Here is a 27,951-nt window from a genome sequence, read left to right as displayed (position 1 = left end):
TCACCATCTCGCGAGAGCGCCTCGATCTCGCCCAGCGGAGCCGCTCCGCTCTCGCGAGACCCCTCCGACAAGATGGCGGCGCGGTCTGGCCGCTGAGAGGAGCGGCAGGTGGAAGGCGGTTCGGAAGGAGCACGGAACCCCCTCGGCCTGCCGGGAGTCCCTGGGCGGCGGGCGGCGAGTGTGTGCGGCGGGAAGGGGGGATGCTGCAGCCCGGAAGAGACCCTCCGCCGCGGCTCTGAGCTCGCCGAGCCCCCCGCGGCAGCGACTGCGGCGCCGCTTCTCCCCGCCGGGGCCCCCCAGCGCCCGGGGCCGCCGCTGGCGATGACCGGAGAGAAGCTGCGCTCGCTGCGCAGGGACCACAAGCCCAGCAAGGAGGACGGGGACCTGCTGGCGCCCGGAGAGGAAGAGGCGGCGGCCGCGCCAGGCAGCGGCGGCGGGGGAGCCTTCACCGGGGGCCGGCCGGGGGCCGGCAAAAGCGGCCGCGCCGGGAGCCACCGCATCTTCACCACCAACCACCACCGGCTGCCGCTCAAGGGGGGAACCGGCGGGTCCGCCGCCGCCGAGTCGGACAAGGGCCCGTCGGCGCAGTTCCCCGTGCACGAGTGCGTCTTCAAGGGGGACGTCAGGCGGCTGTCGGCTCTGATCCGCACGCAGGGCATCGGCCAGAAGGACAGCCACGGTAAGCGGCAGGGCTCGCCCGGCCACCCTGGGAGAAGGTCGAGCATCCCTGGGCCTCCCCGGAGTTAAGGACATCCTGCTGCCCGGTCTCTCGAGCTCCGTTTTGTCCCCAGCGCGCTATGTGTCTAACGCCCCCGTTATTGGCGCCTTGTGTTTCCCCCTCCGCTGGTCATTGCCCTTATTACGTGTTTTTCGGCACTGCATCTCCCAACCCGATCTTTTCTGCAGTGGCGGGGGACGGCTGCGCACCGGCATGCTACCGGTTAAACCTCTCTATCCGTGATCACCTTAACCTAGATGCGGATCGACCTGAGATCTCTCTTCACCTCCCTTGGCATCTGTGTCTGCTTTTACGCTTGGGCATCTCATGCCCTAAACCGATCCTGACCCAGTAAAGAAGCTTTAGTTCAGAAAGGCTTCTGGAGCGTCTTGTCTAATGAGGGGGGGTGGGGATGTTAATAAGCGTGTTTTAAAAAGCAGGAAGTAAGTGACAGAACTACTGCTATCCCAGTTTTGGATTGTGATAAGAAACACTGATGAGACCTGTGTATGTGTATATGCACACGTATGCTTGTGTAACACACTTTAGAGAAGAATTGGCTCCTGTGTTGGTTTCTAAATTGCCTACAGGAATGCTGATGGGGCAGTGTACTTCCTGAACTTGAAAAACATATTATGCTTTTATTTTATCCAGTGGAAATTAGAGTAAAGGTTGACGACTCACTTAGTCATTGGCTAGCCGAATGAATACAATTTTCCTGCCTTTGAAGGCGGAACCGGAGGAATTAATTTTTCATGTAAACAAAACAGCTAATGTGTATAAGATCTCTCCTTTCTCTCAGAGTGGATGTACCAATCAAAAGTGCAGACATGGTTATTTTCCCCCTATTTGTGATGCTTCTGATTCTTGTACAGGCCTGTGTGACTCTAATAATATACTTTGAAGTATCATGTTAGTTCTGAAGTAGGAATGAACACTTTCTGATCTGAAACAGTTGTAGTCAACCATAGTTGTTAGAAGAAATGCTTCCTTTACTAAGAGATGCCCAATGTGCAAATAGTGTTATTTGGGGAGGCTCTTCTGCTGCGTTTAGATGCACACTTGGAAGTACTACCTGTTGAATTCAGTGTATTCTGAGTTATATTGGAGTACATGCAATCTCTTCTCTCTCTGCCCATTGGAAGGACCTTAATATAAAACAAGGTTGAGGAACTTTTGGCTCTCTAAATGTTTCTGAACTACAACTCCCACCAACCCCAGCAAGCATGGCCAGTGGCCAGAGATGATGGGACATAGTTCAGCAGTATCTGGAAAGCCAGAGGTTCCCCACACGTGGTAGGAACATCTCTCTTCTGAAGATAGAAAACTGCCTTTCTGGAAATTAGTCACTATTACTCAGTGGTTTGATTTTCCAGGAGAATAATTGTTATGCCACCTACAGTTTTACCTACAGCCATGGATTTGTACTTCAGCCAGTTTTTAATACCTACTAGATCTAAAGGGTATGCTTAATTTTAGTTGCATTTATTTCTATGAGAAGTTGCTATGAGTCTTTGAGATTCTTCTTGTTATTTTTACTTTGATCTTTGTATCTGGTAGAACTTTGTGTAATTTACTAAATGTCATATCAATCCACTGGAATTTTCTTAATGGAAAGAGTTACCGTATTTTTTGCACCACAACACTCACTTTTTTCCTCCTAAAAAGTAAGGGGAAATGTCTGCGTGTTATGGAGGGAATGCGTACGGGTGGCATGCTTACGGATTTTCCTCCTCTAAAAACTATGTGCGTGTTATGGTCGGGTGCGTGTTATAGAGCGAAAAATACGGTATATTTATTGTTCAGTCCTAGATCCACTTACCTGAAAGTAAGCCTCACTAAATTCAATGGGATTTACATCTGAGTAGATGTAGGATTGAGTAGATGTAGCCTTTTATTATAGAGCATTATTAATTCAGACTGGGCCAAATAATTATAAGATTTCCAGTGAGCAAGAACTAAGTTGTAAACTAATTTTAAAAACGGGCATAGCTACCATTTTCTGTATTTGTTTATTTCAGTTTGTGGCTAAATAACACATTTCTGTTGAAAAGTTGTCATAATGCAAAGTGTGTGTCTTGGAGCTAAGCTAAATTTAAGATTGGAAACTAGCTATCATTTATCTCAAATTTTGAGTTTAAATCCACAATATTAGTTTAGTAATACAATATTATAATCTCTTGATTGATTATAACCTCTTGATTGTATTAATATAACCTCTTGATTGCTTGCTGTTCCAGCCCGATTTACTTCAGTAGGGCAAATACTGGTATTGTGCTGGCTTATCTTCTGTCACTGTTATAGGTTGTCTCCCTGCCATTTTAAGACTGCCAGCGAGATCAGTGCAGTGACACATTCATGGGCACATTTTCTTACACCATGATGGTAAGGTAGGCATAGGTTTTGTGTGATTAACTACAGCTTTGATCCATTTCCAAGAATAATATTGGAACCTCATTAGAACACACTTAATTCTGTGTCTGACTAGCAGCATCCAATTACACTGCCGTGGATGGTTATCCAGTCAGCTGAATTGTAGCTGAGGACAAAGTACATAGATTAGAAACTCTTCCTTTACATCAAATGCACCCTGGCATTTTGAGGTCTTTGGTCAGTCATATCTCATTTCTCACAGGGACTAGGGCAGGCATATGCAAACTTGGCCCTTCAGATGTTTTGGGACTACCATCATCCCTGACCACTGGTCCTGTTAGCTAGGGATGATGGGAGTTGTAGTCCCAAAACATCTGGAGGGGCGAGTTTGCCTATGCCTGGACTAGGGAAACAAAGGTGATTTTCTTTCTTTCTTTTTATAAAAAAATCCTAGTTTACAAAAATACGTGCATTGTCTCTTTTTTCAAGTTATGTTTTATACAGATCAGTTTCATTTGTTGTGAGACATTAGTGTTACATGCACAAAGGTGATTTTCTGTTGGGTAAAAAGCTCAAATTGGTATTACAATGAAGGCCAGGCAGTATGCATTTTCTTGTTTAGAGTTTTCCCCAGAAAATTATGCCCCAGGATGCCAAAGAATAATCGGTTGGAGTTGTAATGAACTTCAACCTGCCCTTCAGAACAAAAGCTTCACAATAAAAACAGTTTCAGAACAAAAGAAAGACTGGATTGTAGTCCAGGAAGCTTGATAATCAGATAGACTAGCCTTTTGGTTAGACCAGGCTTAATGGGGTTGAATCTGACCTGCCTTGTTGTACTAGTGTGTGTTAGAGCATCTGACAGCCACAGAGAGAGAGAGCTGCATGTGCAATGTTTATAACACTGCCCTAGGTTAAAACAAATCAGCACTGCTGAGGCTGTGTGCACAATGATATTCCAGCAAAAACTGGCTCCTGGTTTATAGTCTATTGTACATTTTCATCAAGTAATTAAATCTGCATGTTTCTGCATTACTAAAAATAGTCTTAAAGAAAAGTGTTTATATGTTCTTATTTATATACAGCATCTCACGTCTTGTGCAAGGATTATATAGAGAGAGACAGAGGGTTATATTCCAGGAGTGGTGTGTATGTGCAAAAATGTGTAGTTGAACCACTCCCTTGGAACCACCCCCGTGCTAGCACTCTTACTTTCCGGAGTTGGTGTATCAAATGGGTCTTAAACTCTGCCCCCCTCAACAAGGCAGAAAGCTTTTAAGCTCTTTGCCTTGCTTACTGGGCTCTGGGTGCAAGATCACATGTAGTCACCTGTGTTCCTGTGAAATCTTCTCAGAGCCTCCCAGAACCTGGTAAGCAAGGTGGAGAACATAAAAGTTTAAGCTCTCCGCCTTCCATGCATTTAATTTGTGCAAATTCAACTGGCTCGCTGTCAACTGCATAAAATCAAAATCCTGTAAGTTAAATGTGTCAGTTGCAAATGACTATTGTAGTGAGTTTCACTTCAAAAGAGACATTCCGCCCTATGGGAGAGAAGGGGAAATGCAGCTTCTAAGATGTTGCTTGTCATTTATAACTTGTATGAACAATTAGACAATATTTTAATAAACTGCTGATTGATCAGCGGCACTTTTTAAAGTGATCAAAAGGTTTTTTAACCCATTGCTCTGATTAAGTGTAATAATAATAATAATAATAATAATAATAATAATAATAATAATAACTTATACCCCGCCCACCTGGGTTTCCCCAGCCACTCGGGGTAGCTTCCAACAAAATATTGTCTATTAAACATTAAAAGCTTCTCTAAACATGGCTGCCTTCAGATGTCTTCTAAAAGTCTGGTAGTTGTTCTTCTCTTTGACATCTGGTGGGTGGGCGTTCCACAGGGCGGGTGCCACTACAGAGAAGGCCCTCTGCATGGTTTCCTGTAACTTGGATTCCCACAGTGAGGGAACTGCCAGAAGGCCCTCGGCACTGGACCTCAGTGTCCGGGAAGAACGATGGGGGTGGAGACACTCCTTCAGGTATACTGGACCGAGGCTGTTTAGGGCTTTAAAGGTCAACACCAACATTTTGAATTGTGCCTGGAAACGTACTGGGAGCCAATGTAGGTCTTTCAATACCAGTGTTATGTGGTCTCAGCGGCCACTCCCAGTCACCAGTCTAGATGCTGCATTCTGGATTAGTTGGTTACCTTCAAAAGTAGCCCCATATAGAGCACATTGCAGTTGTCCAAGCGAGAGATAACTAGAGCATGCACCATCCTGGCGAGACAGTCTGCGAGCAGGTAGGGTCTCAGCCTGCGTACCAGACAGAGCTGATAAACAGCTGCCCTGGATACAGAATTGACCTGCGCCTCCATGGACAGCTGTGAGTCCAAAATGACTCCCAGGCTGTGCACCTGGTCCTTCAGGGGCACAGTTACCCCATTCAGGACCAGGAAGTCCTCCACACCTGCCTGCCTCCTGTCACCCCAAAACAGTACTTTTGTCTTGTCAGGATTCAACTTCAATCTGTTAGCCGCCATCCATCCTCCAGATACTCACATAGGACCTTCACCATCTTCACTGGTTCTGATTTGAAAGAGAGGTAGAGCTCTCTTTGCAACCCAAATACAAGCTGTCAGCAATTATTATGGATATAATTAACTGGGGGGAGGTTATTTTATATGATCATTGGTAGAATCCCTGCTCAAGGACTATCACTTGTAAAGTAGAGATTTCCCGCCTCTCCTCCCCCAGTGCAACCGGGGGTGGGGGGGCTCAGCAGAAACCCAAGAACAGCATGCAGAGAAGGATTGGGGAGACAATTCTGTCTGGCAATCTACAATGCTTGTGCAGATGGTATGTTCATTATAGTGCAGTGTTGGATACCACCCTTAGGGTGGTATAAGCGTCCTGCTTACCTTTTCATTCTTCTTTGATTTTTCCAGCCATTGCATTTCTTAACTGCCGTAAAAATAAAAGTTAAGGTTCTGAAGCAGCTGATTTCTCTGTCCACTGTGAATTCTGTTCAAGTATATTGCAACAATACAATACTCATAATTCTGTTTTTACATAACTGTAAGCTGTTACTGTAATATTTTATAGTATTTATGTATTTTGAGTGACTTCAAGCTCTCTGGTTTTCATTAAGGTACTTTTAATAACATACCTTGTCTGTAAAACTGGATCTATGCAATGAATAAATAAAACATGCTGTTTAATTTTTTATTAGAATATATCCCTTATGTGTAGTGACCTACATCCGTCAGTTTTGATAACATTGGAGACTTTACAGGCCTTAATTAATTTAGAGTGATGGAATGTCACTTGATTTCTTTCTTTTTCTTTCCAATATTCTTTAATTATTCCTGTCCTCTTAATTGCCCAGGAGTAAAACTGAAGATTGACCCAATGCAGATAATGTATCAAAGTGAATTGTCATGTGATTTAACACTGCTTATTCATTATTGTCAAATTGACAATAGTAGGTTTGCTGTATTTAACTCATAATTGATATTAGGACCATTTATCAGCATGAAACTTGATGTTTTATTCATTCTGATTACTGATTTAAAATCTTTTTTGTTTGTTTATTCATTTAAATAGGAAACACTCCTTTACATCTGGCTGTGATGCTGGGGCATAAAGGTTGGTAAGACTTAATTTATATTCACTTAAAAAAATAGTATGCAGCATCAAGCGTAGGAACTAGAGCCTCCAGATCATATTTCTCAAAACATAGAAAAGGGAATAACAGAGCAAACAAGGGGAGAATTCACCTTCTCATAGCTTTCCCTAGATCATGGTGGCGGCGGCTGTTGGGAACTGCAGTTGGATGAAGAAGAAACACATCTCTTTCACAGAGCCCATTGTGAAAATGCAGCCAGTGCTGTTTTACTGTGAGCTGGGGTCATGGTCACGCTTGTGCTTTTCAGTGCCCTTTGCTTCTGAATGGCAAGAGCTGCTCAGAAGGTTATGGAGAGGGGAGTTCCCTGCACATGTCTACCTTGCCCAGTCCTGAATCCTTACCATTATTACTTTATTGCGAGGGCACAGAGAAAACGGTCTGTATTGCCCCTTGCTTGTCTTGCAGTGACTTAAGAGAAAATTCCAAATAAATTGGAATGAAGTATGGTAGGCAGAGAAGCTATGAGATGCTGTTCCGAACTATCTGCAAAAGTTCAGAAAAATAAATGAAATGCTGCCTTCATTTCATTTTCTCCAGGTCCAGTCAAGTTAGGAACCAGGCTAGTCATAATAATTGGTCCTAAAGCTAGAATATTAATAATGGAAATAATGGAGAATATAATGGAAAAAGACTGATCCCTCTTTAAAAATCAACAAAGGCCATATCAGAGCTTTTGTAGAACAGGGGACTGTGGACTATGAGAGAGGCTTTTCCACAGAGGGTAAAATAGCTGCTAGCAGGTGCACAAGCGCCTTCATTCTCTGTTCAGGTCCTACCAGTGCAACATAATGCAGTGTACGTTGCTGGCAGATGTGGAAGCTTCTAACCCTCTGCCTCTCCAGTTCCTGAAATACCTTTTCAGTATTAAATAGGTGTTGGATAGAAGATTCTCAGGTTATTAGAAATTTGTAACGTAGACCCTGCGGGATAGCTCAGTCAGAAGAACATCGGGCATAAAGATTCCTGCATTTGCCAGTTAAGTAATTTTAGTGGAAAGTTCATTTGTTATCCTGAAGGCATTGCTGTCATAACCATCGACACTGAAAGCAGATATTCTCTGGGAATTGATTCTTGGATAGTAGATCCTAGAAACAAGAACACTGCAGGTGCTTTCCCACTTAACGTCTGTTGTTCCCTTACTGTGAAATCGGTTGTTCTCCATTAATTTCCTTTCCACCCTTTACCCTCAGACTCCAGGATCAAACTGGCTCAGCTCTGTCTAGATCCACTACAATCTGTATTCTGCACATAGTACCCTATTGTCAAATGACCTCAGCAAAATTGCTTTGTCTTCCCTTTTCTACTTATCCTTGACTTTACTGCTTTTGATACTGTTGATTACCCTCTTGTGCCTGACACTCTTCATGCCTGAGGTTTCTCTGACTGTTCCTACTAATCTAATCACTCTTTCAGCATTTCCACCTGAGAGAAGCTCTCACTTTCTGCTTTCACCCTCTCAGTCTGATCCTTAAGATTCATACTACTTGCTCTGTTATCTTTCCTCTGATTTGCATTGTGTGTGCTTTTTTCTTTCTTTTTTTTTGGCCAATGTCACTACCTCATCCTCTTGTTGATTTTTGTGCTGCTCATGTTTATTTGATTCCTTCCTCTCCTTTGCACCCATATTTGGTCTTGGCACCAAAGCATCTTATTTTAAGATATTGTGGCTTCCCTTGGTGGGTGGGATGTGTTTGACTGCCTTTTATGTTGTTTGGCATCCGCCTGGATGAAGTCAAACCATTGGAAATCAATATGGGAGAGGCATGTTTTGTTTTAGTTTGGGTAGTTGAAAGTGCCTGGTTGTGCTGATGCAGGTGTGCCATGGCTTTTATTTTGTTTTAGGTTTATATTCGTTTCATTTTAAATTGTTTTGAGTTTACTTTTTTGTTTAAAAAGGCAGCTTTTATTTCTTGTTCAAGTAGAATAGCAGTGTAGCATAGGATATAAAGTTATTTGTAATTCCCAATAAATTTAAAACTGTTAGCCATAAGTGTTGGCTCCATTCCTCATTTTCCACTGGTCTCCTTGGTTTGCCTTGTTAAGATACAGCGCCAAACAATCCCATCAGCTCAGTGTACTTTGTTTAATTAGGTATGGTGGATTCAGGTTAGGTTTCCTCTATGGCAGTCAAGACTGTTGAACCATTTCCTGTTAATCTCAGAAACATAATTATTTGTGCATACATAGGGAGTGAAACTGCTCTTAAATATTTTTGATTGACTTGCTCAATCAAAATAGTTCCTAAAGGTATAAATCACTAAATCATCATAGTACCACAGGTTCTAACTTTTTCTCCCAACCCCCAGGAATAGATTGTGTGATGGGGGCGCTACTCAGGGGACTCTGGGAATTGTTGAAAGTCTACCTCCCTGTCCTGCTGATCGAAGCCTCTATTGGATCAGAGACTTCTGTCAGCAGAAAGACATCATTTGGATACAATTCAAACACTAGGTTGTATCTAGCTGTGGCTGCAAGACTAACCCCACTTAACCTGTGAGTAACCACCATTGAATTCAATAGGACTTGCTTCTGAGTAGACATAGTTAAGAATGCAAACTAAGTCATATAACAGACCCATTGAAATCACGTTCACTTAACATTAGCCATGAGTATGACTTAGTCAGATACCACCTAATAGATTTTGCTTTGCACCAAATGCTACATAAACTGTTTCAAATGCAAAATAGGTCATTGGTTAGCTTGATTTTATGTGCTGCTCAAACTTCAGTAAGTTCAAAACTTGTTTATGTCAGTATTTTTTTCAAATGGTAAGTGGCTCCACAGAGAAGCAATCTGATGGTCTTATTTGGAAAATAATTATTGTCTCATACTTTGTTATAGAATGTGCCCACCTGCTTTTGGCCCACAATGCTCCTGTGAAAGTGAAAAATGCTCAGGGATGGAGTCCTCTCGCAGAAGCCATCAGCTATGGAGATAGACAAATGAGTAAGAAACTATCATCCTGGTTGTCTGGACATAAATACAGGAAATCCATTTAGTCATTAAAATCAGCTTACTGCAGATTGTGATTGAAATGTGCAGATCATGAACACCTAATCTTGAGATAATTTTAAAAGGCCAGTGCTCATGTTAGGCTTTGCTGTAGATTGTCCAGGATAATTCCAGGCCCACCTCAAGCTCCTCACATTAGTGATTCAAGCCTTAAATGATTTAGGACCCAATTTTCTGTTTTTATTATTGTATTTTAATTTGCTGTAGCCCACCCTGGGACCCCATAGTGTGAAAGGCAGTTGCAACAACAACAATGCCAATACTAGGTTAGATTCAGAGGTAAAGCTGTCTACTACTTAACTATGGTTATTAGATCAGGAATTGCTCACTGGAGCTCTCCTCCTCATTCATCTATTATCCCTGGTCATAAGCATAGTTTAAGGTTAACACTGACACTAGCAATAAGTATGACTAAATCAAGAGCAGCATTGCACTTTTGTTGTCGTTAGGTAGGAGTTAGTCAACCAGCAAGTGTTGAAATCTATGCTGTTCGGAGTTCTCATTCTTTAAGAAGGCAGTGTGGTGGTGCTACATTATCCTGCTTCTCAACTGAAATGTTCCCAAATTATAAAAACCTGACTTGCTTGATTTATCTTGCTTCTCAAGCTTTTGTAAAGATAAAGTCTTTCATGATTAATGAATATCATTTTCAGTTCAAATATAAACTTCTGGTTTTATTTGGCAGAAATTACTGAGAGTTTGATTTAAAATGCAAGCTACTCTTGCTTAATATAACTTACGTATCAATTTTTTATTTATTACATGTAACGTTCCAAAGCTGTATTTACAACTTTTGCATTGCTACTTACATATAATGTTCAGGGTGGGTGATTTATTCATTTAATTATATACAAGTGCAGTAAAATATAGCATATCAAATGTTACGCTGTAGGTTAGCAGTTGAGTGTGCCTGATCAATGGTGTGTTGATGTACAGCTCCAGAACTTACATGAGGGATTATTTTAAGCATAAGGAGCATTAGCATTATAGTCAAAGCTGAGAGGAGCATGTTTGTATCTGAATTTGGAAATGTCTTAATGAAAACTCCCTTACAGAAACCCCAAATTGCTGTATAAATTCCTTCAGAAAACAGTCTGGGAATTGTATGCCAGAGGTTTTGAAGAGGAAACAACATTGCTGTAACTGCTTCATTTCCAAAAGGCACTCTCAGGAAAAGCACACATGTTGGCTTTGTGCATGTTTATGAGACTCCCAGTGATCTCCGATCCAGATTACTGATTAGATCACACTTTCAGTAACACTGAAACACCTGGTATTCTGAGATCTTTCACTTGCCCCTATGAAAGCTTTGTATATTTGTCTCTGAATGGCAGTATATGGCTTACTGTTGTCGGTTTACTTGATTGAATTTGTTTTATTTATTTGACAACACTGCTTAAGTAATGAAAAGCTCGAAAAGCTACTAATTGACCAGAGCTGCCTCTGCCATTAGGCAGACTATGGCGGCTGTCTCAGGTGGCAGAAGCCCCCAAGCGGCAGCCCCATGGGCACCCTGCTGCAGAAGCAGCACCGGTATCATCCAAAATTATGTGAAATCTTGTGGAGGGTGCAAGATCTTGCGCGGTTTCAGCAAGATCTCACCTGTAATTGGTGCTGATGCCGACGCTGCTTCTCTGCCGGCAGTAGAGGTGGCCCTGCAATTGATGCTGATTTTTCTTTTGCCACCAGCCATTACAAAAGGTTGTAAAGGCAGCTCCCAGCTTAGTGGATGCTTAACATGATTGCCTTTACATTGGACTTACAGTATATTTATTTAGTTACAGCACTTCTAAGGAAACTGAAACAACAGTCGAGGGAAAGTGTTGAGGAAAAGCGACCTCGGTTATTAAAAGCTCTGAAAGAGGTAAGTTTGTAAGGATTTTTCCACCCACATTGGAGATTATGGAGTCATTACTTTTCAGACAATTTGTGTGTGATTGCCATTGTGTCTTCATTAAGTGCAAAAAACTCAACACAGGCCTTTATTTCTGGGAATTGCTGGCTGAATTGCATATTGCTTGCTAGTCTGTGTCTTAGAATGACTGACCTGTAAGTGACTTACCTTGCAGCAGTGACATCTTCCCTACTCAGAGAAAGGGCTTGGTGACTAGATATGGCCTATGGGTTGTATGTTCTAAATTCCGGGTGTAGAGTTTTAGTGTTAAGTCTCTGCTGTGGATCGTAATTGTGATTTTAAAGATTAAGCTTCACTGTGAAAAAAATTCCATTTCTATTTTGGTTTTAAAGTCAAGCTGGGTTAATAATGCTTCATTTACATCTAGCTTCTGCATTTTGAAGTTCCAGTGAAATTGGAAGCTGTTGTAAATATGTTAAAATATTTGAATAGCATTTAAACTGTGAGCCAGAGATCAGTTCCTAACATACCATAATTACTGATATAAGGAGAGAGACAGTTTCCATTCGAGGGAAGGAAAAACTGCATTTGCACAGTTTCCATTTGTCATGCTAATTCCCATGGACAGAGAAGGCCTGTTTTAGAACTTTGTACATAAACTGGGTACATAAACTCAGTGTCTCCAATTCAAAGCAAGTTTTTCTGTTATATCATGCGTTCTCCAGCTGCTTCTAGATATCCCTCACCCATGTACTATAAGGTGCCACAGGTTCCTCATTTTGTTGATCTGGGTCAAAGTTGTTTAGCTTAGCTAGCATTTCATGGTTGATTCCCTTGCTTCATAAATAACTAGTTCTTCAGAAGAATGGCTTCATATAGCAATTATTATCTTGCACAGAAGGACGTTTTCTACAAACATAAGCTCTCGGTTAAGGAGCAGCTATCAAAAATTGTCACCTACACTGACTGCTTTCAAAGGAGAAATGTATTGCTAAAAAAATAGTTATTATTTGAAAAAAATAATAGCCAAGCTGTTGTAGTTGTAGTAATAGAATTTATATATTATATCTGATTGCAAGGTTAGGTTGATTCAGATATTGTATAGTTTGAGCTGTTATTTTGATCATGTTACTTATTTTATCTATTTCCGTAGATAAAACAAGTAAGACTAATTTCCTCCTCCTCCTCCTCCTCCTCCTCCTCCTTTTTCTTCTTCTTTTAAAAAGCTGTTAATGTGAAAGGTGTGCAAATCAAATCTTCAGTTAATACACACTTACCCCAAAGTTTAGCATGGCCAAATGAAAGTTATGGTTTCTAGCATTTCCTGGGTGGACGGACATGAAAGTAGTCATCAGTTTCTTAACATTTAACAGAAATTCTCTTTCTCTTCAGCTAGGTGACTTCTATCTTGAACTTCACTGGGATTTTCAAAGTTGGGGTAAGATTTTAAAGATTTTTATGAAAATCATACTTTTAGAGTTGGAAGGGGTCACGAGCATCATCTAGTCCAACTCCCTGCAATGCAGGAATCTTTTTGTCCATGACCCTGAGATTAAGAGTATTGTGCTCTGCCAACTGAGCTATCCAGTCTAAATACTTATTTCTCCAGAACAGACTTGCTATTTGGAATGACACTAAACTTGTTGTAGATAGTTATGCAAAAGCACAAACATAGTTGGAGTTTGATCCAGACATCTTCCACAAATCGAAAGGTTCTTTCTGTTCACAGATGGGACTCTGATCCCATGGGGACTCATGGCTGGGTGATTCCTGCAGATGGAAGGAAAATGTAATTTTTGTTGATTTTTCCTACATGCCCTGAAATGTGTTTTCCCACTCTTTGGTGGAAGAGATTACGTTCTTTAAATTAGTTACAGTTCTATCGGCTTCAATTCTAGTGGAGCTGCTGGATCAGACTGAAGGCCTGTCTAATCCAGCATCCTTCTTTCCACAGTGGTCAACCAGATACCTCTAGGAACCCAATAAGCAGGGCATGGAGCAATAGGCCTCTCATGTTGTTAATCCGCAGTGACTGGTATTTGGAGGAAAGGTGCCTATGGGCAATGGGTGTACTATACAGCTATCATGATTAATAGCTTTACATATGGCTCTGTTTTAGTTGCTTTGTTGGATGTGTTTATATATGATTTGGTTGATAGTTTTTATTTTGTGTGCTGTATGCTGAATGGATACATTAGAAGGACATTAATGGTAACAGGGTCTCGTTTTTACCCTAAATGCAGTGCCTTTACTTTCCCGAATCCTGCCTTCTGATGCATGTAAAATATACAAACAAGGTATAAATATCAGGTAAGAATAGTCTTCACCTTTGAAGGGTTACACCGGGGATGGGAAACCTGTGGCCCTCCAGATGCTACTGGAATTCGACTCCCATGATCCTTTACTGCTAACCATACTTACTGGGGTTGATGTGAGTTGTAGTTAACAACATCTGAAGGACTACAAATTACCCATCCCTGGACTGTACTAAATGTAATGATGTTAAAATATTGAGTTTTAATTCTATTGCCAATGTCTTCATGCATTTCCAAATTTCATACCTTGTTGTGATGTGGGTGAGGAGCATAAGATGTAGAGGCCATGCACTGCCCATTCACAGAGCCTTTTGATCTGTGTTTCCTTTGCAGTCGCCTTAATGTTCCAAAACGTTGCTGTGCAGAGTGGCATCTAACATAGTGTAAGGAGTTGCAACTAAGAGGGAAAATTGCACAGCCCCCTGCTGGTGTGGAGTTGGGCTCATGAGCTCCAACTCTTTAAAGAAACTCTACAAGTATTGGAGTTTTTTTGTAATAAACTCCAATACTTCTTTATTTAAAGAAGACAACTGTACAAGAGTTACCAGTGGTCTGCGTAGCTGTGTTTACATTGTTGGCCTGCTCATAATTGGGAATCTCCAGATAAATGGAGTTGTGCATGTTTTGCCGCTTTATTCCAGGTGCTGTGATGTGATGTTAGTGTGAGCTGACTATTAACTCATTACTGAAATGCCTTTTATTGAGAGTCATGATTCTCTCACTATTAATGTTCTCAGCTCTCAACTGGACAAATGATGAATAAGATTTATTCTGTAAAGTGGCTCGCTCTACCCCTTTGTGAATTACGTATTTAACTTTTTAAGGCTAGTGCTTGCTTAGGGGCCATCTTCAGCACGGTCTCCTTAAATCCTGTGAATATTGCATGGCTGCTTCTAAAACAAACACCTGTAGCCAAATATTGGCATAGCTGCCTGTTACGTGATTGGATGATTCTAAACAAGTCAAGATGACTTTGGGTTCCATTTAACTAAAGATGTTGCTATTTAAGCAGGTTTTTGTCAAAGGGAAAATTCCACGTCTTGCTAACTTTTAAATTAAATGGAATATATATTCTGTGTAATACTGAAAGAAGCAAAATAAACTTTTTCGTCTGGCTACATTCTTAATCTAATGGAAATTTTGCACTACCTTCTTAACTGAGTGAGATTTCAGTCCTACTGTTAGCTGTTAAAATTCACCTTATTGTACTGCGTGTGGAGAATTTTTCATATACAGGAATTCTCTATTCAGACATGTACCATCAGCAAGTTTGTTCTTCTGCTAAAGCTAAACTTCTCAGCTTTACCTGCTCTGATCTTGTGAATTCACTAGAATTCTCTGAACAGAACTTGCATAGTAGTAGTGGCAGAAGTTCTCTGTTGTAGGAATATTTTCTCTTTTCTTTTGGCAGAGACTCAAAAGATTTGATAGGACAAGATCTTGTTGTATATTTTGGGTTGTATGCAATGAAATGCGCATGGAAGGGAGTGAACTGCCTCATCCCTGCCTCTCCCAGCAGTCAGGAGACCTCACTGGGCTCTAGCACAGGATGCTGTGGGGAAAGCAGGCAAGAGAAATGATTGCTGAAAATTGGGTAGAGGCATCTTCTGTGAGCAGAAGCTCTTCTCGCTGAAGGTGGCCAAACAGTTTTTGCTGCCTTCTGTCACATTTTAGCCAACCCCATTCAGCGGATGGATAAAAGTCATTCCGAGGGTTGTAGGCGACCCCAGTTTTGCAGGGTTCTAAATTACTCCATGAGTCTACTCCATGAGTAGTACGTTTACTCCATGAGTAGAGGAGGCTCCCTTCTTCCTACCTCACCCTCTTCTTTTGGAGGGTGATGGGCAGAGTGATGCTGGGGGCAGATCTTAGCACACTCATCCCTGCTTGTATGTTGCCTTTGCATACAGATAGCACACCCAAACAGGGCTGATATCTGTTACAAATCTTGCTTCTAAAAATAATAATCAAATCTCACTGGTTATTAGTAGAATTTTGTGAACTAATATTCTGGATCAGCTGAAGTATTGGAATGTTCCCCCCTCCCCCAGGCTTGACACAACACTCATAGATTTTACTGACATGAAGTGCCAACGAGGGGACTTGAGCTTCATTTTCAACGGTGATGCTGCACCCTCTGAATCCTTTGTAGTTTTAGACAACGAACAAAAAGTTTACCAGCGAATACATCACGAGGTAAGCTGCAGCACCGCTAGTAAAATCTTTCACAATGTTACTCAAAAACAAAGCAAAATATGTTTCCTGCTGTTTTGTGCACCAAATAAATGACTTGCTTAAAAAGTGTACAAGGTAGTTGCAAGATATTGTCTGCCTGGTATCAGACATGTAAGGCTGCAGTCCTCTGTGCCCTTACTTGGGAACGCTTCCATTGAACACAGTAGACATGTATGGAGGAGGGCTATAATTCCACTGCCGTTTTTTCTCTTATGTTTAGTATTGCTTTGCAGGATACCTGGTTGCCTAACAGTTCTGCTGCAAACAATATTAAACTCCTTTCCCATATAGATTGCTAATGTCCTCCCAAAATATATTTATTACTTATGTAGCAGTGACAGTAATACGATGTACATCTAGGGTCTGAGAAATCAGGAGGCTGCAGAAGACTACTTTGCATGGAAGGTTTCCAAAGGCAACATGTGAATGCGTAGCTTTAGAAAGAAGCTGAAATCAAATGGAGAGTAATCTTGTACCTGAGAATGTGTATCAGTGGGAGATATGGTCTACTCATACTCACTGTGGTTAAGGCTGCTACCTAATGGAATAATTACTGGAAGGCTTCTATTTATTTCAGGCAGAAATTGGACAGGGAGAGGATAACAAATCTGTTTAAACAATTTGGAAAAAACCCAAACCACAATTAATATTCTTGCTTTTTTTCAGGAATCTGAGATGGAAACAGAGGAGGAAGTTGACATTTTGATGAGCAGCGATATTTATTCAGCAACATTATCAACCAAATCAATCACCTTCACACGTGCCCAAACAGGATGGCTTTTTCGAGAAGATAAAACAGTAAGACTTTTTAATAACTATTTTAAGACATCCATCCATCCTGTGCTAGTGTGCCCCAGGGAAGACGTCTGCAAGGCAGGTGAAATGTGGGACAAACATATAGGCTGTCAGTTTTGCTTTCCCAGTCATCCGGATTGGGAGAAGGGAGGATGTTAAATGTTAGGGTTATAAGAAAAGCGAGTGAAATATATGAAAATGTGACATTAGGGTTAAGAACATAAGCAGTTGGCAAGTAGACAACAAATGAAAAGACTAGATGAGTTTCAGTAGACGTTTTGCATTTTGGCTCAAATACTTCATGTGTTTTATTTTTTGTGTGTTTGCAGGAAAGGGTAGGAAACTTTTTGGCAGACTTCTACCTGGTTAATGGACTTGTCTTAGAATCAAGGAAAAGACGGGAACATCTCAGTGAGGAAGATATTCTTCGAAACAAGGCTATTATGGAAAGCTTGAGTAAAGGTGGAAACTTGATGGAACAAAATTTTGAGGTACAGTTAAAAGTTCTGTTTAAATTGAACATTTAACGACAGATGGCCTTTTGCTGGCCTAGTTCACATGTAATGCTAAGCCAAGCAATTGCTGAGTGTGAATGCGCAACTGTGCAGGTACTCACAGCAGAAATCGTGACCACTTCGGTCCACTCCCAGTCCTCTGGCTGCCACACCAGCTAGAGCTTAAGCCATGGTCAGCCTTAGCGTTACAGCCAAACCTAGGCACATGGTTTGTCTTGTTCCAGACAGTCCAGGAGTTATAGCCAAGGTTTGCTCTTGTCTTGATGCTTGTGATTTATCTGGGGGAGACAAAAAGTATTTCTTTTGCAGGTGGCTATCCTTAAGAAATGCTTACATTTTTTTACGCAGCTCTCCAGGCATGCTAACGTGTACATTTCTGTTTCATGTCTAAATGATTGGTTGCTGTTCATTTGTCAGGAGTGCAGTGTTCCAATTTTGGATTAGCCCTAATTTACTCTTCTTCAGATTGGCAAATGTTGGAGGAAGCATGAGACACAGATGTTCTTTTAGACGAGATGATGGTAGCCTACTAAGTAGTAAAGTGCTTTGATTTACAAATAATTCCCATTTGTTTTCTTTAACAGCCTGTCAGGAGGCAGTCTCTTACTCCACCTCCACCAAACACAATTACATGGGAGGAGTACATATCTGCTGAAAATGGAAAGTGAGTATTAAATACATATAGTGTGTGTATATAGCTGCTGCTATGTATATACTTAATGTCGTTTTCAAAACATAATGGGTTGGATCAGGGCTTGGCATGAATTGAGTTCTTTTCACGAGACACTCCACTGGGAGGAGGGAGATTATTTTTCACCGATTCCTTCTTTCCCTGTGCCCTGTGAAATGTCGCCCAGGAGGTCCTTAGCTGTGGGCTGGTCCACTGTCCCTCAGACCTTGTGGCGGGCCGGAGAAGCAGCACCTGAGGTGGGGGAGCTGGAAGAAGAAGCAAGGGGGGCAAGTAGTCCTCCTTCCCGCCATCGCTTCTCGTGGGTAGGCAGAGTGAGCTTGTCCGCTCCGCTCTCTGGCCCACAGGAGCACCAGGTGGCGGTGGCAGGAGTAAGAGGCCATGCCACGAAGCCGGAACCGGCCACGAAGCCGAGATTCCCGGCGATGGCGATAAGAGGAAGAGGCCGAGTGGTGGAGGCTTTACCAATCAAGCGCTGTGCCTAGTTTACCTCAGTGCGGCACGGGGGGCGTCTCTGCCAATCAAACGCAGCTGAGGTAAACCAGGCGTTTGAGGGGCAGAGCCACCGCCACCATCGCCGGGAGTCTCGGCTTTGTAGCGGGTTCCAGCTTTGCGGCACAGGCCAGATTTAGGACCCAAGTGGGGCCTGATCTGGCTCAGGGGTCTTAGTTTGCTGACCCCTGTTCTAGGAGGTGGCGCTGCAGGCTTCAGTGGGAAGGAGGAACTGGTGAATGTTACCTTTTCTTTTCACCAGGCATGAGTTTTGACTGAATCAGGGTCCCTTCCACGAGCAGAAGCCCATAGTGCCTGTAATTTCTGGGTTAAATCCTACATGTGCATTTTATTTGGCATTACAGTGGTACCTCAGGTTACATACGCTTCAGGTTACACACTCCGCTAACCCAGAAATAGTGCTTCAGGTTAAGAACTTTGCTTCAGGATGAGAACAGAAATCGTGCTCCGGTGGCGCGACAGCAGCAGGAGGCCCCATTAGCTAAAGTGGTGCTTCAGGTTAAGAACAGTTTCAGGTTAAGAACGGACCTCTGGAACGAATTAAGTACTTAACCCGAGGTACCACTGTACTCTACTATGTTTTTAGCTTTTCCTATATTATCTGCAAGCTGCCTTGAGTCTTGGTCTGGGGAAAAGGCAAGATATAAGCATTATATAAATATGCCTTCACCCCTGAAGGCACACTTTTCCATTGTCTCCCGAGAAAGACAGATGCCAGCCGTATAAATACAAAAATAAAATAATAATTAGAGGGAATCAAAACCTTCTATTTTTCAAGCTTTTTTATTAAAATTGTGTTTTTCAGTATATTTAGTTTTATATATTAGTTTATTTTCATTGGATGCATACAAGCAGTTTCTGCAATGAGAGTATCTTTTCAATCAGAATGCATGAAGGAATCAAATATCATCTGCTCTGGGTCTTTATTGGGGTTTAAAAGTGCACATCTGTGAAATTTAATTATCTATGAAACCAGCCATGGCATCCAAATTTATTGCATAAGGTGCTGTCCCTGGCTCACCTCATAGGTACTCATTTGAAATGTTTAGTATAGAATTGAGAACAAAGATGAATATATGAAATCCTATTGCTGCAGTAAAGCCTTATTAATTTGAAAATAGAAATGTCTGCTTAAAGTTGCACACACAGGTTTTAGATTGTACAGACTGACCCCAATGCGTTTACGTCCCATTGATTTCAATGGTGTAAAATCAGTCCCTTTCTCATGGGAATCAGATATGTCCTTTATATTTGGTGTGATTTATCTTGAAGAAAAGTAGTATGATAAGATCTACTTATCCAGAGATTCATGAAACTACTCCTGAGCTCCAAATGGTTTCGTGAAAAGCAGCGTTCCGCACCCTATAGCAAACAGCTTTTGAAGGATGATTTGATAATGTGTATAGACTGGGATGTGCATGTCAGAATGCTGTTGAATGAAACTCCTATTCCATGCACATAATCCTATTGTCATTACTAGAGCTAAAGCAGCTATCTCTAATTTGGTCAGTATAAGTGGCATCAAATCAAAGGCTTTTTCATCCTAGATTTTAACTGTGACAACACTGCTGTTTAACCCTCAACTCATGATATTGTCTTTGTTTTAATGACATCTTAAACTGATTATATATGCCTCGTAGTTTTTACTTTTTCACATGCTTGACCAAATCAGAAGTGGTCTCTTCATTTTGGACTTCAATGGGTTTGGGGTGAAATGGTCATGAAGGCTTGACTAATATTGATGAACTTGGAGAGCTTTGGATGACTGGATATTTTTCGGGTGCCTCAGCATGTCCTTACTTGTAAATTTTGGAATGTGATATCTTTCTTAACACTATTCAGAGGGTTACCTCCAGCTTTCCAGCAGCATCTCCAATTGGAGAGGATGGGGGAGGCATTTTTGCCAGTTCCTCCCACCCTCCCACAGCCCCATGGGAAGGTGCTGTGGAGAGTGGGAGACACCCAAACATTATCCCACCACGGGACTGGGCACTGTGGGCTTCATGAGGAAGAGTGAAGTCTAATGAGACTTTTTGCTGGATCTCACTTCCTTCCAAGATTTGAGGGAGCCCTTCTCTTTGTGGAAAGATAACTCTAGAGCCAATCCCAAATGTACAAGTTTAAATGTAAATATTAAAGAACAGTTCCAAGTTTCTAAACAAAATTGCACTCAAGGAAGACAGTCTGTTTCAGTATGAATTTCTTCCATATTTACACATTGGTCCAGCAGAAGTTGTTTAATCACAGAAATTAGAAAGTAACATGCTGGTATCTATTCCTTCTCTCCCCCCCCCCCCCTTTTTAAGGCTTCCACACTATTTCCATTTTAGTGTCCCATGGCCAGTATGGAAAGAACTGTTAAACTAGTTATCATGACCATTGGGCTACATGCCACAATTGCAAAATGTTTTTGAAACGGTATGAGGGTTTGCTCTTCAAAGTCCAAAGACAAATTCCCCTTGGGCTCATCTGAATAGCTTTTTAGATCCTAGTCCTAGATTCTTAACTTTGTGAAATCATCCGGCCAAAGTGTGTATGTGTATTTATATTTTTCTCTTTTCTACAGACTTCTATTCAGTTGCTTTAATCTGTTAGTGCCTGGGCAGCTTGCCCGCTTGGGCAGTTTTTGCTATCTGAACTCTTCCAGGCATCATTAAACAACTTCTGTCAACTTGTTTTCCTGCACAAGAGAAATGCATTCCAATTTCTTATTGTTTTTATAAATTATGTCTCTAGGGAGGTTTTAATTTTTATTTTCTTTAACTTAGAGCACCTCATTTGGGTAGGGAACTGGTCTGCAAAGAAAGCAAGAAAACATTTAAAGCCACAATAGCCATGAGCCAAGAATTTCCTCTAGGAATTGAATCGTAAGTCTCAAACTGTCCACTACAAAAGTTTGTGAAAGGGCATGTGATTTAGCTAAAATACGCCGATATGTATAAAATTTTGCTTGTTCCAAAGACTGCAGTATAATACATTGTCATAGAATAAATGGGAAAACATGTTGCCTGCCATAGGTTCACCTCTACAATGATCCAATTCTTTTGTAGTTTCTCCAATATTCTTAAATGTAAAGTTCTCAGATTTTATCCAGATGTCTCAAGTCCTCTGTATTCTGTTCTTAAATCTATATAAAAAAATGAAGTGTGTATGATTTATTCTGCATCTAAGAGCCAAAGAGCTTTCCATGTTTTGGCAACTTTTTCAAGTAGAAGAAAAATCTGGGGTGAAGGAGGTTGAACTTTGGCTAGGAGGATTGTGGGACAAGGAATAGGAATCGTAAGGGTGGGGTTGAAGTTATGGAAGATAATGAACCCCTGCAAGAATGGGCACTGGAGGCCTTGTAAGCAACATGTTGGGTTTTGAAGCCTTTCAGCAGTGTACCCATACTAGTACATTCACTCTACTTATGATCTGAATAAGTTAGCCACTTACATAGATGATGTGGAGGAGATGATGTGAAAAAAATTAATGAGAGATATTCGGAATATATAGTGACTTGGAAATGTCTAGTTTTTGAAGTGTGATGCTTTTCTAGATCTTTTATTATTTGTGTGCCCTGATGGGAAGTTTTCCAACATCTATAAAGAAAAGTTCCTAAACTGGAATTTTGGAATATTTTTCCTGTTACGATTCAAAAGGAAGCTTGTTTTAAGCTTGACGCTTTACTACCGGAGTTCTTAATAAGTTTAAGTTTCGAAACCTATTGAAATCCTGAGATTTAAAACTCACCTAACATAAAATAAATGAGTGCTAAAACTCAGTTTTACCCAAAGGAGAAACAATCTGGAAATCCTCCTACCAAGTCATGTGAAGCTCGCTGCAGTTTGAATGCTCAGTTGTGACTGTCTCTGAGCTGCATTGGACCAAGGTTATGCCGGACTATTTAGCTTACTCTTGCTTAACCTGCACTGTGCTAACAAAAATGGTTCAGCGTAATTACTTGATTTGATTCAGTGGCCATGAACAATAGCGTCTTTCCCTCGGCATGTGTCTTGGCTCAGTTTGCAGTGATTTACTGAGATGACACCTCTTTTTCTTACAGTGCACTGATTAGGAGTGTGTGGGTAAATCCTAAAGCTGCTAAGAGATGAAATTGTTACATGTGTGTGTTCCCCCCCCCCAGGTTATTGAATGTTTTAGAAGTAATTGCACCCTTCAAGCACTTTAACAAACTGCGGGAGTTTGTGCAGATGAAACTACCACCGGGTTTTCCTGTAAAGTTAGGTGAGCTGTCGAAGTGTATTTCATCAATTAAAAGGGACTGTCTGGTCTGCCAAAAACATTGATTGTATTGAAAAACCTTTTAATCTTTGTGGTGAGAAATGCAGTGGGCTGTCACTCAGGCTTTAGCAGGAAGATAGTCAGATGCTGGAGTGAAACTAGCATGCCATTTCATAGTGTACTGAGTGGAAAGTACACAATAATAGAAAGTGAAGTTATTGCATGAGTAGGCAACGTAGGAAACACATTTAGCATTTGGAGATACAGTGTATATGGAAGGGGGATTAACCCTTTTCTGCATGCCCATAGTCTCTCATGAAAATCACTTGTTTTCTTCATAGTCTTACTTCAAAACTATTTTGGCCAATGAGAAGTGCGGCAATAGAGTAAGGCTGGAGACAGTCAGCATTTCACAAGACAGGTTTAATATCTTAGGGCCTTGTCCCCTCTGATAAAGCAGGCTAGTAGGTTTCCCCAAATATACAAAAACCTGCAGAACTATTTATCCAAAATCCAAAAATGGGATGAACATACACCACAAGCAATGATTCAGTTTCAAGACGTCAGCCCTCGTGAACAAAATTTGTCTGCCTGCTACCCAAAGTTTCTGCAGAAGCTTACCGGGTGTCATAGAAAACACAGAACTGACACAGTCATTGCCCAGGGATTTGCCCAGGTTATGATGGTACAGAGTTACACCGAGTTTGTCAGTGCTTTAACATGGTTGGAGGCTAACATTGTGCTCTTTTCTTAACAAATGAGAACAGGGAGGAGTGCAAGTATTTGCTAGAAGTGTGAACAGAGTTGCGCAATGAAGATTTTTAAAAATATATTTTCACTCTGCCCTTTAGGGCAAGCAATCTCAAGCTACTTTACAATAAGTTAAAAACAATTTACATATATCCCTCCAGAAACTCTGCCTCCAACCCCTCCTCTGACACGCTGTTCCAGCCAAATTACCAGGAAGTTGAGCAAGTGGCTGGTGAATCCTTTTCTGCCACAGAAATGCCCTTTTCCATTGTGCATTGTGCCTTTTCTAACCTCCCAATCCTTTGCTCTGTTCTTCCTAGATATACCTGTATTTCCAACCATCACAGCCACTGTGACTTTTCAGGAGTTTCGCTATGATGAGTTTGATGAATCAATCTTCACTATTCCTGATGACTACAAGGAGGACCCTAGCCGCTTTCCTGATCTCTAACTTAACTGGAAAGTTAGCAGTAAATAAAAAGAAAATACCAGCATGCCACAAGGAGACGGGAGAGAGAGGATGCAGGTAGCCCACAGACATCTGTCTAAAAGTGGGTGAAGTACGAAGGGACAGAACTCGCTAAAATGAAACCAGAAAGGGAACACACCGTGAATCTCAGTCAGTTGTACCATATAGCAAGCATCCACCTAGTGTCTAAACAAAAGCTGGTCTCCTGCTGTGTCACATGCATTTATACATCCAGACCTGCAAGCATGATAGCCTGGCACCTCAGTAAGTTCCCCCTGCCCCCCCCTGAAAACTTACATAACAGCTATAAGGACTGTAATTTGTTCTTAAATTTTTTACGTTTCTCGGTAATAAAAGCACCCTTGGACCATTAGCATAAAGAACTAAAATGTCTTACCTGGCTATTAGCCCTTTAAAATACCCATCTTACTTAAGCTGCTCTTATAACCTTCCTTCAAGCTTTGTTTTCATATATTGTAAATTCTGTAATATTTGTTCAGTAAATTGAGCATATAGTAGAAGGAATTGATTTTCTGCAGACGAATGAACCAAATGGTAAGCATTTAAACAGTTGCATTCATTTACTGCAATACGTTTGAGAATTAGAGCCTTCACTCTGCAGGGAATAAGGTACCTCCTTTAGCACCTTAGTGCAATTCATTGTGGTGCTATTCATATTCTCCACCCCCCCCCCCCCCGGCAACCTATCATTGCTCCAATGAAAGTTGTTACTAATCTTATATAAATCTGCAGATATCCCCTCTGCTCTCCCCACCCAAGCTGGTTGAAATGTCCTTGCTGTGTTCGTTGGAGAGCATGCTTGGAGATTATTAAACAGCCCACAGGTTGAATCGCTGACATTCTTTTGGGTTCCTCAGAGCCATAAAAGCTGCCCATCAAACCTAATAAACTTGTATTTGTTATCCAGTAGTATTTGGGAATATATTGAATATATTACTACAATAATCTTGGTTTACGCTTTCATTTCCCAAAGTGCAAACCTAGATGTGAATAGGGATTGCAATAGATTGGGGATGGAGTGTACAAAAATGAAAGTACAAGAATAATTAAGGTATTTCCAGCATGGGTAGCTACAGAAAGAAGAATGTTCATTTTTATTCAGAAGGGTTGTTTTTTTAATAAAAAAAATTAGAATCTTCATATGGTTCCACTGTATGAAACTTGAAGAGAAACTAGCCTTTTTTGCTCTACTGGAAAGAATGTGTCCAGAATTGTCAGTACTATGTTCATTTGTATTCCAAGGCTTATTAGCTTCCAGTGATGTGTAAATGTACAGAAATGTAAATATTTTCAAAGGTATATTCTTTGTGCAGTCTAGTCATTTTTTTCTTCTTTTGGAAACTGCTCAAGTCACTTTCAGACTTAAGCCACCATGCTAGTTAACACACTCAGTGCTGGTGATAACTTGGAATGTCAAATGGGCCGAGGTGAGTCACAGTGCACAGTAAAACCAGACTCATGAGCCACATAACCTTTGCCAGGAAAAAGGTTTCAAGCATATTCCCAAGTCCTATAGCTTTGTACTGTTGCGGTGTGCAGAGGGGAAACTCACGAGAGAAAAAATCTTCATGACCTAAAATAGGGGCCCAAATGTTGGGCCCAATTCAACAAATACTGTAAATTTGTTTAAAGCTTCAATCCTGAGTGATGTTGACAGTGAAGACTGACATTTCTGCTGGCTTAGTATATCATTGTAGCTGCCATATTGTGGAAAGTTCCATTTCACTACCAGTATCCACTGTCAGAGGATATTGTCTGCCTGTAAATAGAATAGGAACTTTGAAGGCAGAGCTGTTTTGTCAATATTTTTTATATATATAAAAAAATCATGGTGTTTCCCCTGCCAGATAATTTCTGTAGGAGACATTGGATTTGAAGGTGCTTGACACTTCATGTTACCCATCCTGGGAGTATTTCATAAAACAGCTGAGATGCTTAAAATGATATTTACAATGCTGTTCTCACACCAATGAATGGTGTATGGTATGGGCTTGATAGGTGATGGCCACTAAACTGTGGAAATATGCAATTGGTCATCTCCTATATATGTAAAATTACTGGATAAATAATGCCAAAGTTGTTTTTCATCGAGTTCTACAAAAATAAATGTTAGCCCATGAACTGTCAGACTAATGTCTAGCAAGTGGGTCTCCTTTCACGGTAACAAAAAACAATGAACTTTGTGCTGTTCAAGTCACAACCTTGTGTCCTTCTGTGAAGAAGGGCTTAAACCGGGTGGAGGTGCTGCACCATTTTGGAGGTCAGAAGTGATTTCGGAGCAATGTTATTCTGTTACACCCCTACTTTAAAGATTTCAGTTTATGTTGTATTTCATCCCATTAAAAAAAATTGTAGCTACATAAAGGGAGTTTAGTTTTGTTCCAGTAGTGGATTTTCAGGAAGAAGCAGCACCCATTGTTGCTGGCAAACCGTCTGCAAGCTGATGCATATACAAGCAGATCTCTGGTATGCATCAAGCTCCTGGTATGTCAATTCAGGTAGTTTAGCAACCCATGCAATAGGAATGTTGTACATTGACTCTGGGGGAAAAAACACCTCAGTAAAGGGAGCTCCATGCCCGCAGTAATATTCCCAAAAGTTTACCGCTAGATTAGGAAGTCTTGGATCTGAGATTTTGATACTTGGTTATTAAAGAAGAGTAGAGATAAATGAATCCAAATTATTTGGCACTTAGTAGTTAAGCACTTATATTTTCTGACATAGCAGTGTCACAGCTAGGAACTTCAGTTGGGCATTATTACTGTGTCCTGGAGAACATTTGAATCTTTCTCAAGGATTTTTTTATCTCACAAGGGTAATTAGGAAAGTAGGGTGGGGGGTGCATTGTGAAGCAGCATTCATGCAAACTGTGCTAAAGTATCGCAATAGAAGAACCAGAAAGAGGCCAGATTATAGGTTAAGTGCCTCTTGCATGCTTATAGGTCATTGTTGGATATAACATCTGTGGGAAGCAAGAGTGTAAAGGAAGTAGCATTCTAAATATTTTAGACTGATGCAAAAGTATACATGAACTTGACTTTTCTTTGAGGCTTTTGAAACTTCTCTGAAGTACCGTATGTCCTCTTAGAAACCAAGCAAAGTGTATTGGTAGGCATAAATAGGGGATCTTTTTAAAAAGAAACCCCTGAGCTCTTCCTTAACCAAACTCAGTTTTACTGGTCTTCCAAATTATTGCTTTAACTTGTGGCAAAGGGAATAATCTTTCTTTCCAAGCAGCTGATGTTTTGTCTCCTTATTTAAGTTTTAAACTGCAATTGATGGATACCTAGCAATTTTTATCAGATAGTACAACTGTGGATATAAATCTCTGCTGGAAACCTACCTTAAGTTGAAGCATAATATATTCAAAAAGTTCATTTTTAAAATATATACTTGATTTTGATTCATTAAAAGTTAATTACATTATTTAAACTTTATTAACAAACTTCCTATAATGCTGCAAATTTTCTTTTGACAGTTTATAATTGTGAAAACCTAATGTCATCTTTTTTTATATATTTCATGTGTTCTTTTGTCTAATCTAAACTCACCTTCACTAATAGTGTTTTTGGTTGTACCACTTAGAATAAAGACCAAAAGATGCTGTTTGCTTTTGAGACTGAACATACGGACATTTTCAGAAATCTATTCTACCATGTGTGGACACTTCCTCCTTATTAGAGGAAGGCTAAAGAAAAAGGATGTTACAGTGTATCACTTTCACAAGGACATTTTATTGGTCAATTTTTCAATAAAATCCTCAATTTTCAGTGCA

The 27,951-nt window shown here is 40.9% G+C and overlaps 1 protein-coding gene across 1 annotated transcript; it reads left to right on the top strand.

Annotated features, from left to right (window-relative positions):
• Positions 1 to 52: 52 nt before the first annotated feature.
• On the top strand, positions 53 to 27,951 carry ANKRD13C (ankyrin repeat domain 13C). The gene is made up of 13 exons (XM_083743090.1): positions 53 to 679; positions 6,703 to 6,744; positions 9,626 to 9,730; positions 11,575 to 11,660; positions 13,044 to 13,089; positions 13,895 to 13,961; positions 16,018 to 16,162; positions 16,868 to 16,999; positions 17,326 to 17,487; positions 18,096 to 18,175; positions 21,481 to 21,579; positions 22,839 to 22,939; positions 24,007 to 27,951. The coding sequence occupies exons 1-13, from the start codon at positions 322 to 324 to the stop codon at positions 24,135 to 24,137; spliced, it is 1,554 nt and encodes a 517-aa protein (XP_083599216.1). The 5' UTR covers positions 53 to 321; the 3' UTR covers positions 24,138 to 27,951.

The sequence above is a fragment of the Podarcis gaigeae genome (assembly GCF_964106915.1).
Source record: "Podarcis gaigeae genome assembly, chromosome: 6".
Classification (NCBI taxonomy): Eukaryota; Metazoa; Chordata; class Lepidosauria; order Squamata; family Lacertidae; genus Podarcis; species Podarcis gaigeae.
This window is presented reverse-complemented; position numbering and strand designations above follow the sequence as displayed.

Coding starts and splice junctions, on each gene's coding strand:
- ANKRD13C (XM_083743090.1), top strand. CDS start 322: ATGACCGGAGAGAAGCTGCGCTCGCTGCGCAGGGACCACAAGCCCAGC. Junction 13,090..13,894: donor CTGGGATTTTCAAAGTTGGG/GTAAGATTTTAA, acceptor CCCTAAATGCAG/TGCCTTTACTTTCCCGAATC. Junction 22,940..24,006: donor GGGTTTTCCTGTAAAGTTAG/GTGAGCTGTCGA, acceptor TGTTCTTCCTAG/ATATACCTGTATTTCCAACC.